The 16140-nt window shown below is 47.7% G+C and overlaps 1 protein-coding gene across 1 annotated transcript in view; it reads left to right on the forward strand.

The window, feature by feature from the left end:
* Nucleotides 1-16140, forward strand: part of TTN (titin) — a 340888-nt gene that overhangs the window by 29455 nt on the left and 295293 nt on the right. Inside the window, exons 20-31 of the mRNA XM_078603948.1 lie at nt 120-284; nt 453-621; nt 2020-3719; nt 4180-4461; nt 5691-5957; nt 7176-7448; nt 8827-9090; nt 10205-10465; nt 12086-12346; nt 12944-13207; nt 14581-14841; nt 15518-15778. Coding sequence (XP_078460074.1) covers nt 120-284; nt 453-621; nt 2020-3719; nt 4180-4461; nt 5691-5957; nt 7176-7448; nt 8827-9090; nt 10205-10465; nt 12086-12346; nt 12944-13207; nt 14581-14841; nt 15518-15778 — 4428 coding nt within the window. The remainder of the gene's footprint in view (nt 1-119; nt 285-452; nt 622-2019; nt 3720-4179; nt 4462-5690; nt 5958-7175; nt 7449-8826; nt 9091-10204; nt 10466-12085; nt 12347-12943; nt 13208-14580; nt 14842-15517; nt 15779-16140) is intronic.

Here is a 16140-nt window from a genome sequence, read left to right on the forward strand (position 1 = left end):
TTCTTAGCTTACCTGGATCAATCAGTGACTTCAAAGTGTTAAAGAATTTGTACGTAAATTAACACGTCGAGCGAAAATAATATATTTCTTCATACAACGTGTGTGGTTTCGATGTGCAGGGCACCAGGTTGTGAATGACTACACACACAAGATTGTGATTAAGGAGGATGGAACACAGTCGTTGATCATAATCCCAGCCATGCCGGCCGATACCGGAGAATGGACTGTGATTGCCGAGAACAGGGCTGGAAAAACATCCATCACCGTCCAGCTGATCGTGGATGGTAAGGATTGACTTTTAAAAAACAATTTTTAAGAACATTTTGTAATTGTAAAAACTAATTGTTTGAACAACAACAGAAGAAAACAAACTTTCTCTCGGTATAAACTTTTTTTGTTTTATTGAAAAAAAAAACAATCTGACGTGTATGGTTTTTGGTATCTGTTCACAGCCAAAGAACATTTGTCCAGACCCCATTTTGTTGAAAAGTTACGCAACGTCAGTGTGAAGGAGGGTGCACCTGTGCAGCTTTCCGTCAAAGCCGCGGGCAATCCCATTCCGGACATTGTCTGGCTCAAGAACAGCGAGATAATTTCTTCACAGAAGTTTCCTAATATGAGGCAAGTATTTCCCTACACGTACATGTGCTACCGTGCGGGCTTTCCGTTTGATGAGATGCAGCGCCAAGCCAGGGCATGGGGGCAACACGTCTGTAAATCTTCGCGGCCTTTTTGGTGCCAAGAGTGTGTGGATCGTATAGCAAAACAAACTCAACACATTCGTCAATAACACTGTGGAATTAAAAGGGAAACTATATAATAGGCAATGTTTCAGGCAATGGCTTTTCTTCACAGCGCATAAATAAAGAAGCCAGAGAGATGGAGTGGATAATAAGAGTTGAAAACTATACTTTACACCGTGGGGGCTGGTACGAAGTAGATACTTCAAATATGCCTATTCATGATCAGATTTAAATTGTATGTATGTTCGCACCATATATAGCCAACCGTGCTAATTTGAGGTGCGGTGGAAGGACAACAAACTAAACACAAAAAACGATTGTAAAGAAATTAGTTTTCAATGTAGATGATTAAAAGTGCATCGCTCCATTGATTTCCTAATATCATCAGGGTCGAGTGTTCCAAACGGCCACAAAAGCGCATCTGAAAGCACGATGCAGTGAATGTCTTTTTTCAGTTGTTACCCGAAAGCTTCTGTAAGGAGTTTCCGTGGTGTTTTACTCTCCATGACGGATCACGTAGATTTGATTTGGCGCTTTCGTGACAGCAGGAATTACTCTTTGGTTCTTTCGGTAAAGTCACGTTGAAAGAGAAAATAATAAATTAAATACTAGCATACGACGTTTCGATTGCAACACAAGCAATCGATGATCAATTAATGATGATTGCTTGTGTTGCAATCGAAACGTCGTATGCTATTATTTATTTTATTATTTTCTCTTTCTACGTGACTTTGCCGAAAGAACCAAAGAGTCACGTAGATTTGTTAAATGGACAGGAGATGGTGGTATAAATTGGGCACCCACCTGTGTGGACACCTCGTCAGTTATTATTCCCATCATGTGTGGTAAACACTCCTTGAAACGCTATGAACCTATTACGCCGCTACAGGCCTATTCTATGTTTTTATTTGCATTTTGTTATCACGGTTGCTGCGCACAGACCCAAAGGCCCAATATCATCAATCGGTGTAATAGATGAGAATCAATACATTTCTTGAATTGAGCAAGGCTATAAGAACTTGGGAACATAGACGATGGGAGGGAATTCTAATGTTGAGCAGTGCTAGGAAAGAATAAAAAAATTTCAGTGTTTTTATTTTAATTCTGGCGATTGAACAGCATGGATGGGACAAAACAGTCTCGTCAAAAAGACTATCGCTTGGCTCTCAGTTGAAGGCTTAGCGGAAAAATAAAATGAATTATTGTAATATGACTGTTTTTCCGTAAAACATACGATATGCATTAATTGCTGCGCACATCACCACCACCACCACAGGATCGAGGGCGCGACCGGCGAGAGCGCCCTCAGCATTGAGACGACCACGCAACACGACTCGGCGTGGTACACCAGCACCGCCATCAACAAGGCCGGCCGTGACACCACCCGCTGCAAGGTGAACGTGGAGGCCGAGGCCTTCGAGCCGGAGCCCGAGCGGAAGATGGTCATCTCCAAGGGCACCTACAAGCTCAAGGAGATCACCGCTCCAGAGCTCGAGCCCCTTCACCTTCGCTACGGACAGGAGCAGTGGGAAGAAGGAGACCTCTACGACAAAGAGAAGGAGCAGAAGCCGCTCTTCAAGAAGAAGCTGACGTCCGTTCGCCTCAAGCAGTTCGGCCCCGTTCACTTCGAATGCCGGCTGACGCCCATCGGCGACCCGACCATGGTCGTCGAGTGGCTGCACGACAGCAAGCCCCTCGACGCCGCCAACCGCTTCAGGATGGTCAACGAGTTCGGCTACTGCAGCCTCGACTACGAGGTCGCCTATCCCAGAGACAGCGGCATCATCACCTGCCGCGCCACCAACAAGTACGGTGCCGACCAGACCTCGGCCACTCTGATCGTCAAGGACGAGAAGAGCCTAGTGGAGGAGAGCCAGCTGCCGGAGGGCCGCAGGGGCATTCAGCGGATCCAAGAAATGGAGCGGCAGGCCCTGGAAGGAGGCATCATCAGTGTCTCGACCGAGGGCACCCTGGAGAAGGGGAAGCCGGAGATCGTGCTCTTCCCCGAGCCGGCGCGCGTGCTCGAAGGCGAGACGGCGCGCTACCGCTGCCGCGTCACGGGCTACCCTCAGCCGAGGGTTTCCTGGTACCTCAACGGTCAGCTCATTCACAAGAGCAAGAGATATCGCCTCCGCTACGACGGCATTTACTACCTGGACATCGTGGACTGCAAGTCGTACGATTCGGGCGAAGTGAAGCTCATTGCGGAAAACCCCGAGGGCAAGGCTGAGCACACGGTGAAGATCGAGGTGCAGCTGAGAGAGGACTTTAGGACCCTCCTGCGCAAAGCCCCCGAGCCCAAACCGGAGGGCCTGGCCGAGCCCGGCAAACCTTTCTTCGAGGTCGTCAAGGTAAAGGGCGAGCAGGCGGAGGCAGCCGGCCAGCCTGTGGAGGTGGTGAAACTGAAGAGGACGGAGAGGAATATTCACGAGAAGCAGACCGAGGAGACCGATGAGCTGCGCAGCAAGTTCAAGCGCCGGACGGAGGAGGGCTACTATGAGGCCATCACGGCCGTGGAACTCAAGAGCCGAAAGAAGGACGAGGACTACCAGGAGATGCTCCGCAAGAGGCGCGAGGAGCTCCTTCACTGGTCCAAGGAGGCTCCGGAAGAGGAAACGAAGGAGCCGCTTCCCGAGGGCAAGATCACCATCCCGACCATCAAGCCGGAAAAGCTCCAGTTCACCCCCAGCATGGAGGCGCCCAAGATTCTTGAGCGAATCCAGAGTCAGACCGTCCCCCAGTTTGGCGAAGCGCACTTCCGCGTGCGAGTGGTGGGCAAGCCGGACCCGGAGTGCCAGTGGTTCAAGAATGGCATCAAGCTGGAGAAGTCCGAGAGGATCTACTGGTACTGGCCGGAGGACAACGTCTGCGAGCTGGTCATCAGGGACGTGGTCGCCGAGGATTCGGCAAGTGTCATGGTCAAGGCCATTAATGTCGTTGGAGAAACCTCAAGCCACGCTTTCCTGCTTGTCCAAGGTAAATAGCGGCAAATGAGTTCGATTTGTACGTTCTTATTATTTTTTTCTTCCCTCATTCGAACAGATATTTTGATATGACTTTACTTTCTCAGTGTGCCTGTGGGGAGCGGTGGCATGCAGCGGTTGCCACTCTGTCCTAATCAATCCAGAAAGCTCAGTTCGATTCTTGGCCATGACTGACACCAGTGGTCGGTGCTCTCTGAACTGGTAAAGCGGGTCCCCTTGTAAGCAGCCTGCATTGAGCAGCGTATGCTCAAAACTGAAAATTAAGATTGAAAACAGCCCGCGTGATATGTGACAAAACGCATGGGGAAGACGTCGGTCTTAATAGAAGCTTGACGAAAGGCTTTTAAATTATAATTTTAAGACACGTTCTATCTCGTGCTCTCCATGACATTCGTGTTACACGCAAAAAAAATGACACACGTTTGTTCTCTCTGTCTTGTTGTTTCCAACAGCCAAGCAGGTGATCACTTTCACACAGCCACTTGCGGACGTGCCCGCCAAGGAGAAGGACACCATGGCCACCTTTGAGTGCGAGCTCTCGGAGCCGTTCGTGAAGGTGAAGTGGTTCAAGGGCGACCAGGAGATTTTCTCCGGCGACAAGTACAGGATGCATTCGGACCGCAAGGTGCACATGCTGTCCGTGCTCACCATCGAGGTGTATGACGATGCTGATTTCAGCTGCGCCCTCATCGAAGAGCCCGAAACAAAGTCCACGGCAAGACTGATCGTGGAAAGTAAGTGCTTGGTCTTTTAAAACTACCTTTTTGTGTGTAGGTTGTTATTAACCCCCCACTCCCCCGCGCACCTCCGATTTGTACAGTTGGATACGTGCAGTGTGAAAGAAGTTCGTGCATACGTTGCGCATTAGTCGGGTGAAGGTAGCGGTAACTGTCTCTGTTTTTTCAATATAAGATTTAAATTGTATATGAAGTACAATGGCCGTTTAATATTATTTAAATTTCAGCATAATCAACTTATAAGATACCCCGCTTCCTATGGCTGGGGAAGCAGATACAGTTTGAGGTCGAGGTTATAGCGATCCATTCAACGGCTTCAGGTGAGGCAGAGCGAGTGGTTGAAATGCCACCACATGGAGCGGTCGTCTGACTTGAGTGCTTGCCACGATCACCAATTCAAAATGGCCCTCTTATTTCAAATCACCTCTGCTGATCTATCATCGAAATCGTAGCAAGCAAATCGCTCCAGCACAGTCGGAGTCATACAGCCATTCGCTTACAATCGAGGGTGTCGAAAGATGTAATAAGTGGATTGAGATTGGTAGGTGACATACGGAGGCTTGAAAATGAATTGTATGTTTTTTTTGGGATCTGTAATTTCTCCCTATTATTTAAATGGGTTATCTTTGAATGTATCACCCCGTATCAAAACAAATATTCGGCGATTTCTTGCTCAAATGGAGCAATGAGGCTGGGTGTATCTCCTATTTAGAGCCTTAACCCAGTGGTAGAGGATTACTCCACAAATCTGGCTGTCGCTTCATGATGCCAGTTATAATTACCGGTGAAACGTCGTACTCGAATTGTAAATGTCGTGGGTTTACTCTCCAACACACCGGCGTGGTGTACTCGTAACGAATTGGCACGTTTTGTTTAGGAGACAAACCTTACTCATTGGCTGTGTCGGTTGGTGGCAGGTTTAACGACACATTTATATTTACGCGATCTAACCCAAAAACCTCTGCCATGGAAATTTCCCCATTTAATGTGGCAGCCACTGTTGACCAGAGAGGAATGACGTGCTGGGTTAAACGCTGACCAGTTGTTGAACTCACAACCTTCCAATTTCGAGGCCACTCGCTTTACCTGCCGAGCCACCTGGCCGAGATTATTTCAGTGGGATATCGATAAATAGACGGCGCCGATTGGTGCGAGTTTGGCGCTACGTACGGCGCGCAAACGTACCTACAACCAGAGCCCCGACTGTTACATTTTCTTCCTCGCAGCCGCTCCTCTGGAGTTCACAAAGGAGCTTGAGGACATCGAGGTGCCCGAGTCTCTGGGCGGCGAGCTGGAGTGCGTGGTGACGCGCGACGACTCCGACGGCAAGTGGTTCCACAAGGGCAAGGAGATCCAGGCCGGTGCCAAGTACCAGTTCTCCTCCCGCCGTGGCCGCCACACTCTGCTCATCCGCGACGTCGCCAAGGAGGACCAGGGGGAGTACACCTTCGAGGTCGAGGGCAAGACCACCGTCGGGCACCTCAAGATGAAGCGTACGTTTTGTGCACGCCCGCTTGCCCGCCGCTGTTTGTAATGGCTTTCTACGGAACTGCCACTGTTTGCGTTTGGTTCGTTGTCGTCCTTCGCACCACGCCTCCGATTGGCGCAGTTTTGCCACTTACGGTGGTGCGGAAGAAGTTCGACGTACGCGCAGGTAACCGTTAGATGGTTGGCAAAAAAGCAATCGTTTTAGGTGTTTTCAAGACGTTAAAGCTTAAGATAACGACGAGACTGCCCCCTAGTATCAGGTTGCAAAATTGCATGGTTATTTTTGAGTAAATGTGACCTTGGGAAAACATTTGGCCGCATATTTTCAGACGCTTAAATTATGACGTCAATGTGAACGCAACAAAATAAGAGCACGGGTTTGAATTTAGAATTGAGAAAGTCGAAATAAACATCGGCGATATTTTTGTATAAAGTTGTCGGCAGTACAAACAGGTAGCTTCATGTTGCTCTCTCATATGAATTGGTTTTAATCACACACTCATGCATCGTGTGGCACAAACCACCTTCAGGCACATTTCCCAAATGCCAATGCTCATGACCCACCACAATCCACCTTCATAAGCTTATAAATCTTCTCACCTCTGAGCCTCCCGGCCACTTCCAAATAGTTATTATTATAATTTCTGATTTATTTAAATCAACATTTTATGCTGCCAGCAACAAACAGCACAATTAAGGTTGTTGTAGACAAAGAGCCGATACGTTTCTTGACTTGAGCCAGCCTTTTAAGAGCTCGGGAAAGGAGACGATGGGAGGGATCTCCAGAGTCGAGCAGTGCAGTAAGAGCGTTGTCGTGATCTGCAGAGTGGTGGTTGGACAGAGTTGTCATTATGGACACAGTGTGATGGATGAGACGAAACAGTCAGTCTGGTAGACCGAGTCCTCACCATAGTTGCAGGCATAAATGAGTGAATTTCGCGTGAAGAGTAACCATGGTAGGAGCGATAGTCGAGTGACAAGGAGGCGACTGACCACCGGTGAGCGAGCGACTGGAGTTAATCGCACCTCCGACTCGCACGGTTGGCTACGTACGGTACGAAAGAAGTTAAACATACATACGAATCGGCGAGTGCCAGATCATCGATCAACCCGACTGTTTTCCCATCAAGTGTAAGCGACGTAGCACTACAGACGTGACAGCAGCAATTCACACTTCGGCTGACTTTGCGCTTGGCACTTTGCGTGCGTGTGTCTGCGTGCAGCCCGAGCCGTGACCCTGATGCAGGGGCTGAGCGACCTGTCGCTCTGTGAGGGCGACATCGCCCAGTTCGAGGTGCGCTTCTCGCACCCGGGCGTCGAGGGCCAGTGGCTCAAGGGAACGGAGGAGGTGCAGCCCAGCGAACGGGTGCACATCGTCATCGACAAGCAGGCCCAGCAGCTGCTCATCGAGGACCTGAACAAGGAGGACGGCGGGAAGTACTCCTTCGTTGCGTTCGAGCAGGACATCAAGTCGACGGGAAAGCTCGACGTCAAATGTGAGGCTTCTGATTGGAGCGTTTCTCCCGTCGAATTTTGTTGCTGCGGTTTTCAGCCCGGCCGGCGGGCCAGGATTGGGGCCCACTTCTTCACCCAGGAAACCATAGAGAGCGCAGACTTTGGATATTTATTTGACTAGCCGATATAACTACAATTGCATGTATTCAAGAATGCAGGACGATAATTAAATAACAATTATACAATAAAATGTATCTTAACTTAAAGCTTTCGTGACTGCAGGAATTCATATTCTTTGGGTCATTCGAGAAAGCCACGTAGAAAAAAAAAATCACGACGTTTCGATCGCAACACGAGCAATCATGTTCAGGTGAAGAAAAAGAAGATGATTGCTTGTGTTGCGATCTAAACGTCGTGATTTTGATTTTTGTTATTTTTTTCTATCTACGTGGCTTTACTGAAAGACCCAAAGAAAATAGAAATAAATTTACTTACAAAACGGATCCACGATTTTCAGCCTGTATGGGACACTATTCCAATGTCGGCTATTGAAAACAATGGTATTTTAAACACCTAATTTAGATAATTAGGCTTGTAATAATGCGTAAATTAAAAAGCAATCTTGATTTCTGTTCATGAAATGGAACGTATATGTTTCGTAGACTTGCTAAGAAAAGTCGTAAAAAGTTTACTCGTATTAAAACATTCAGCACTGATAGCAATGAAACAGTAGCATATAAATAAAACTTAATAGTTTAAGAAAATACACAAAATTGGTATCAGCTATAATTCTAAATTACTTCATCATTATCATCAATGAACATTGACAGAACTTTTACAGAAACAATTTTTAGGCCTAAAGGAAATGCACTTAATGTTTTATGTGAACAGTGTATCATGGTATCCACTCTTGAGACATACCATAGTAGTTTCAATTGAAGCATTTGTTACAAACCATTGATATTTTTATGATGCGACATCTCAAGTTTTACATTTTATTTTTCCATAAGTTTGTTGTGCGACCATTGGTGGAGAGATTTGGCACTCATGTAATGGGTCTTTACAAGACAAAGATCACCCATATAGCTTTAACCGACTTTTGAGGCAAGTCCTGTTTGCGAGCACCTATGAACGCCAGTACGGCACACGAGTCACGGTACTGTCAGTCACGATACCATCACGGCCACAGTCACACACACACACTAAACACGACACTGTTAGTCACGATACTATTACAGCCACAGTCACACACACACAAACGAGTCACGTAAGCACCAGCAGCGTCATCATCGGTCGTGGCGGACAACGCTAGCAAACGGCAACAAAACGTAACGAAACAAAATAGTGGGATGACAGTTTTAAGCGTGCCTCTTTGTTGTGTCCTCCTCCACCCCCCCCCCCGCAAACATTCTCCTTCAGCCGTTGAGCTGCTGCAGCCACTGAAAGACGTGTCAGTGGTGGAGGGCACCAAGGGTTCGATGGAGTGCAAGGTCTCCCAGGCAGAGGTGCCGGGGGCCAAGTGGTACCACAACGGCGAGCTCCTGAAGGCCAGCGACCGCGTCCAGTTCATTACCAAGGGCAACAAGCAGAGGCTCGTGCTCACCACGGCCTTCGCCTCCGACGAGGGGCAGTACAAGATCGTTATCGGTCGTGCCGAGAGCACCTGCAAGCTCACCGTCGAGGGTAAGTTATTTTGTTTGTGTGAGAGACTTTCTCCCCCTGCCCTGCCCCCCCCCCCACCACACAAAATGTTAGTCCAATTCTGCTTGCGGCAATCGTGTCGTGAGAGTTGCTATCCGTTCAGAACTCCGAGCAGAGCTGTGAATCGCCTCGTGATGGGATGCGCATGGCGATGATCTGCTCTGTTCACGGGGTCCACTCAAACAGATTCTTCGAGTGCAACGTTTGAGAGGGGGGCACACTTTATTACATGCACTACCATGGGCAGACACTTGCATCACGTGACAGTATTATTTTTATTTTTTAAATGAACGGCGCTGGAATTTAGGCAAAATGAAGTGAAATGTCAATTTCAATGTGAAGCCTTTTTACGGGAAGCCTGTTGGTGGCCCTGCGACTCAAACCTGGATTCAATGCCAGGATCTCGGTGGTGTTGGTTCAATCCTCTGACATCTAAGTCGTCTTGGCCAGCTCATCTTGTAAGATATTTTTCGATTTAAAGCTTTCGTGACTGCAGGGATTCATCTTCTTGGTTCTTTCGGTAAAGTCACGTAGAAGGGAAATAATAAAAATAAAACATAATAAAATAATTCTCACCACGTTTCGGCCACAACACAAGCAGCCGTCCTCAGGTGAAGAACAGGTCTCTCGAAAAGACAGCGTCTGAATGAAACACCACCAGGCTTGGAGCGTCTATTTAAGCTGGGTTGGAGGGGGAAGAGCGCCTTGACAAAATAATTTGCATATCAAGAGGAATTTAGCATATTTATGGGAAATGCAGATATGGGATTAGTCATTACTTGTGGAATGCGTAGGAGGTGGGCGGGTTTCAAAGTCATAAGATATGTTAACACTGTGATAGCATAAAGTTGTCATATAACATTGAAAAAATGGTTTGTATGTCAAGGTCATTTTAATAGCTCAATAGATTCGTCACTGCAATGAGTGATCTTAAAATCTTGTTAATTGAGTAAATGAACAACAATTGAAAAGGTGTGGCTCGTAGAATTTTCACTGATAATGAATGGAGCATATTTTATCGTCAACTTGAAAACAAAAATTAAAATCAAGCTCAAGCGCTCATTTTTTGTTCTCATTTTTTGTTGTTTGCACACAGAGGTTAAAATTATCCGTGGCCTGGAGGACAAATCGTGCATGGAGACCGAGAATCTGACTTTCGAGGTGGAGCTGTCTCATTCCGGGGTGGACACCATCTGGCTCTTCAAAGGCCAGGAGGTGAAATCGGACGACAAGTGCAAGATCGAAGTGAAGGGCAAGGTGCACAGACTCACCGTGTCCAACGTGATGAAGGACAACGAGGGCGAGTACACTTTCTCCATGGGAGAGAAGAAGACCAGCGGCGTCCTCAGCGTGTCCGGTAACTCTCTCACCTCATAATACATCACGAGGTCGCGCCCATCACACACAATGAGCTTGCCGTAAACGAAACACGATGCCTCGCTGATCTCGTCAAGGAACGTAAACCATCATCACGCGAACTTCGGTCATCCTCGCGGCAGCGGCTTTTGGCTGGCCACCGAACAAAGACGGTGGTCACTGAATCGCGCGCTTTTCAGATGCGCTTCTGCGGACGTCTGAAACGCTTTTCTTTCCGATATTAGGAAGCCACTATGGAGCCATGCACTTTCAAATTTCAATTGAAAACTAATTTGTTTACAACGGCCTGTTGTGTTGAGTTTGTTGTTTTTCTACCACACCTCCAATTAGCATGGTTGGCTACATACATACATACTATGTGTGTGGTGGCACTTTTAAGGGGAAACTAACATTTCATCAAAGCCGCCAGTCATGTTGCCTTAAGCTACGTGAACCAACCGTCAAAATGATGTGCACCCTATCTTCTCTGCTTGAACGCATTCATCCACCGTTAATGTTCACAAATTTGAAAAGAGAAAGAGCATTTATGAGTTAACAAGGAATATGTTGGCTTATACCCAATTGTTCCACTTAAATGGGCCAGCCTACAAATACGTTTTCTGCTTGCTTGTGACACATGCCATTTAACAGATTGTGTTTATCGAATAACCATGGGGGGGGGGGGGGGAGCACTGAATGCGTTCATGTTGTTTGGTTTTTGGATTTGTGTCAATTTCTACACTTAATTTCGAACGTGAAAACGCTGCTTATGTGTTTAAGGCGACATCTACAGTAGATGGATTGGGCCAAACCCTATCATATGCACGTGTGTGCTTTACCCAATGAAAGTGCTACATAGCTGCTGTAATTCACTGGTCTCTGCATTCACATCATCAAAGCTTCAAGGGGATTAAAAAATGACTCATCAGCCAACGCGAATTATCATTAGTCGTTGAGCGAAAATATACACGTGTACAGTATACATTTCCCTGTTCCGAGACGTTTGCAAGGGTGGGGTGCCCCATTCATCGCTGAATCTCGGAACGCGCAAGCGGTTCTGCATTAATTTTATTTAGAGAGGCGTAGCGCCGTTGTTTTTAAAGACATTGTTATTCGCCCGCAGAGAACCTTAGCGACACAACCGCACTCCATGATAGCCGGCGCCAAACTGTCCCACACGCCCTTCCGCATGGCCTTGTGGCAGAGGTCGCAACCGGGTACCCGATACCCGTACCCTACCCGATACCCGGCTACCCGTACCCGTCCGGGTACGGGTACGGGTAGCCGTTTGCGACCCTGGTGCGGCCGGGTACGGGTACGGATAGGCCGTGAGTCACTGGTGAGTAACCGTTTGTCACTCATTTCGGGTAGGGTACGGGTACGGGTAGGGAACGTGAAGCCGTACCCGGCCGGGTACGGGTATGGGTACCCATTTGCGACCCTGGTGCGGCCAGGTACGGGTAAGGAATCAAAGCCCGTTTGCGACCTCTGCCTTGTGGGAGCCTCAGTTGCTGATCAAGTAATTTTTGTTTTAATTTTTTCTTCCGTACGTGTACGTTATCGAAACGGAAAAGGGTTACTACCATGACAAAGCGTTCACTCTCGTTGTCCTCCTGCACAGGTGGAGCCATCAGCAAGCCCCTGCAGGACATCTCGGTGTCCGAGTCGCAGGTGGCCGTGTTCGAGTGCGAGGTCGTGAACCCCGATGTTCTGGGTCACTGGCTGCGGGACGGCAAGGAGCTGACGCTCACGAACCGCGTGCACTGTGAGGACGATGGCCGAGTGCGTCGTCTCATCGTGGACTCCACCACGCTGGCAGATCAGGCCGAGTACAGCTACCAGGTGGCCACGTCCAAAACCGCCGCCAAGCTGAAGGTCGAAGGTGAGTCACTTGCCTCCATTGCTTCCCCTTTGGCCTCTTGGGCCGATGAGATGCGATGGTCTCCTTCGCCGATGTCCCCTGGCAGCGCTCTTTCCACTCGTCTCTGCGTCGGGCGCTGCATCATTCGAATTGAGGTTGCTTCCATCCCGTCACATTGTAAATCGTTTCAGATGCTATGCGTATGCATGATTTTTCTTCCTTGTTTCGTGATATTTTTTTACGTACTTAAGTGGTCTGCCATCTGCTTATATTGCATGGGCCACATTTTAGTTATTTCTTTTTTAAAATCTGCAAATGGTGCCCCTCTAAGTTAATGGGCCATTTTAAATTAATGTTCCTACAATAGCGCTACGCTTTATAGGTATTGAACAACCTTGTGCTGCCCTTTTAAATAACTGAAACTGATTGACATAATTCAATGAACAATTTTCGAAATTTAGAAGACAATACGATTATTTGTGGCTTCCATCGATTCACTCAGGGTCTGTAATTAAATCTGATGGCATGCTGCATAAAGATTCCCAGCAATATAATTCCAAGGCGGTAGTCGTGCAAAAAATAGCTGACACGATTCTGACCACATTGATCTTTTTTCAGCTGTCAAAATCAAGAAGACCCTGAAGAACCAGACGGTTATTGAGACTCAGACTGCGACCTTCACACTGGAGCTGTCTCAGGCAGACGTCAAGGGTGGAGTTTGGATCAAAAACGGAGTGGAACTGGCATCCGGGGACAAGTATGATGTCTCCATGGACGGCACGGTTCACACACTGAGGGTTCACAACTGCAATCCATCTGACGAGTCGGTGTACAACTTCAAGCTGGGGAAACTTAACGCCAATGCCCGCCTTCACGTGGAAGGTAAATTAAAGCAAAATGACGGTTATGTTTATTTCCAGGTTTATAATGAACAGCAATGATTCTCCATAATAGAGGTTTTTTTTGGGTTAGATCGCGTAATTATAAATGTGTCGTTAAACCCGCCACCACCCCACACAGCCAATTAGTAATGTTTGTCACTTAAACAGAGCATGCCAATTTGTTATTAGTACAGCACATCGCAATGATTCTCCGTTTGGTGTACGGGCAATTCCCATAGTCCATGGCTATCACAAAATGTGTTATGTTTCACGGATGAGTGTAGTCACATTGCACTGTGGGTTTTATCCAAAATATGTGAGCCATTATTGCAACATTGCCTCCCCTTTTTCGGAAAATGTCACGGGATCTTGAACATGCACACCTGGAGCTTACGGTGGCTCGTATTCATTGAATAAACTTCCTCCTGTACATTAACCTCCTTCCATTCCTCTCTTAACGCCTCACCCATTCTCTATTACCCATTCTCTTCCCTCCCCTCGCCCCTCCACTCCTTCACGTTCCTCCCCTACCCTTTCGTGATCCCTAAGTACCCCTCTATCACTGTCACTCATTCCTCAATTCTTTTACGCCCCTGTCTTCTAAATCATCATATTCTGTCACCGTTTTGTTAGCTACGTCAAGCGCCTTGGAGTGAAGGCGTTCTATGACTTAGATTCGATTCGATTTGGCCAAACATCGCAGTGCAGCAGGACGCCACCGTAATAGACTCTCGAGATTCAGTGAGGCTTTCCTGGATAAAGAACAATACTCGTATTAGTATTTCTATTAATTAGTTCATGCATTTCGATTTAAAGCTTTCGTGACTGCAGGGGTTCATCTTCTTGGTTCAGTCGGTAAAGTCACGTAGAAGGGAAGTAATAAAATAATGTTTTATTTTTATTATTTTATTATTTCCCTTCTACGTGACTTACCGAAAGAACCAAGAAGATAGTGCATGCATATTTTTTTTCTGTCAAAACTGCAGCTGTCTGTGGAAGGAATAACAAACATTTCCACAGAAACATTTTCTAATTTTACTTGTAGGAGAAATTAGTGTATTTAGTCGTATTTTTATTATTATTGATTTTTGTCTAGTACTCAATAGCTACTATTAGGTAACTAATCATATGCCGAATCAGAAAACTAAGAAATTTGTCATTTTCACCAGGCCCCATGGTGTTAAAGGCAGTCTCCAACTCTTATTAACATCACCCTGCTCTCTATTCATGTGCTATGAAAATAGGAGCATTGCCCAAAACATCACCAATGATAACCTTTCTTTTTAGCGCCACAGTGTTATTGCCGAATGCGTCGTAGTTGTCAAAGCGAGAGTTAAAGTACAGCTTTTGTCGTATTTATTTTCCAACTTGCAGCCATCAAAGTGCTGAAGAAGCTCAAGGATGTGACTGGACTGGAGCACTCGCAGGCCACGTTCGAACTGGGCCTGTCACACGAGGACGTCGAGGTGAAATGGCTGCACAAGAACCAGCCCGTCGCCGCAGGGAAGAAGTACAAGATTGTGGTGGAGAAAAAGATCCACAAGCTCGTCGTCCTCGACCTGAACAGAGAGGACGTGGGAGACCTCACTGCAGTCGTGTCTCAGCAGCAGACCTCCGCAAAGCTCTTTGTCGAGTGTAAGTCGGTCTCTTCGTCACACCGCTTGACCATGTCCCGCCGGTCAATTGTTATAACCGTGTATCAGTCTCCCTCTCTCTGATATGAATTGTTGGTTTGTCCCATTTGTTGTTTGGCATGATGTCCCGACGTTTTGCTCCAGCTGCTGCTGGGAGCTTCTGCAGGAGATGTTATTATAGTCTGTATTTATGTATGTTGAACTTCTTTCGCACCGCACGTGGCCAACCGTGATAACCCGAGGTGTGGGAGCATAGTGTATGGAAATTGAAAAGCGATTTCGTGTTCAAATGAGCCTTTGAGACATGGGTGCTCATTTTCTGTTTACAGCCCAGGGGTAGAAAGTCCAAATTCCTATGATGGTGGCGAGTCTAAAACCTTGGAACAACCACTGTTGACTTCCGCACAAAGTGGTATTGATTGTATCAACCCTGGAGTGATTATGTGCTGAGTCAACCACCCAAGCAGGAAATTAAACTGGTAACCTTTCAATAACGAGCTTCTCGTTCCGCTACTAAGCCAAGTGGCACCTGCGCAATAACCAATCACGCAGTCCTCCGCTTAGACGCGCTTGCCAACGAACGCAACTGGCTGGCACATTCAGCAATAATCACCGCGTCCGCTCTCTGCCGTCTGGCCCTCCTGCCACACCAACCCCCGCCCCCACCCTCCTCGCAGCCGTGCAAATCACCAAGACGTTGAAGAGCGTCGAGGTGCCGGAGACCAAGACGGCGACGTTCGAGTGTGAGGTGTCGCACGTGAACATCCCGGCGACGTGGCTCAAGGACGGCGTGGAGATCGACGTCACGGACCGCTTCCGCATCGTCATGCAGGGCCGCCTGCACCAGCTGGTGATCGTCAACACTGGCAAGGAGGACGCGGCCGAGTACACCTTCGTGTGCGGCAACGAGAGGGTCAGCGCCACCCTCACCGTCAACCGTAAGTGGCACGGCGGGGCGGCGGGTCTCGCGCTTCCGCGGTGTGGGCCTTGAAGCTCCGGTGAAGTAAAGAAGAAAGTTTAAGTGGGGAGTTTACTGTCGCTCGTCAGACTCGTGTCGGTTTGTTACGCCGAGTGTGAATATCGGCTTTGTGATGGTCGGCCTCTCTCGAGCGATTCGACGAATCGTCAGCATTCAGGGTCGTGGTTTGATTTGAGAGTCGAGTTGTGTTTCCGCAGCGTGTGTTACCGCGTTGTCCTGTGGTCGCGTTTTCGCTCCGGTTTGAATTGCAGCGCTCGCTCCGTTCAGGTGAAAATGTAAAAGTAGCATCTCGTAGAATTGCGTGCGATTTGCATGAGTGTC

Source organism: Lampetra planeri, chromosome 21 (genome assembly GCF_965212315.1).
Source record: "Lampetra planeri chromosome 21, kcLamPlan1.2.h2, whole genome shotgun sequence".
In the NCBI taxonomy this organism is placed as follows: domain Eukaryota; kingdom Metazoa; phylum Chordata; class Hyperoartia; order Petromyzontiformes; family Petromyzontidae; genus Lampetra; species Lampetra planeri.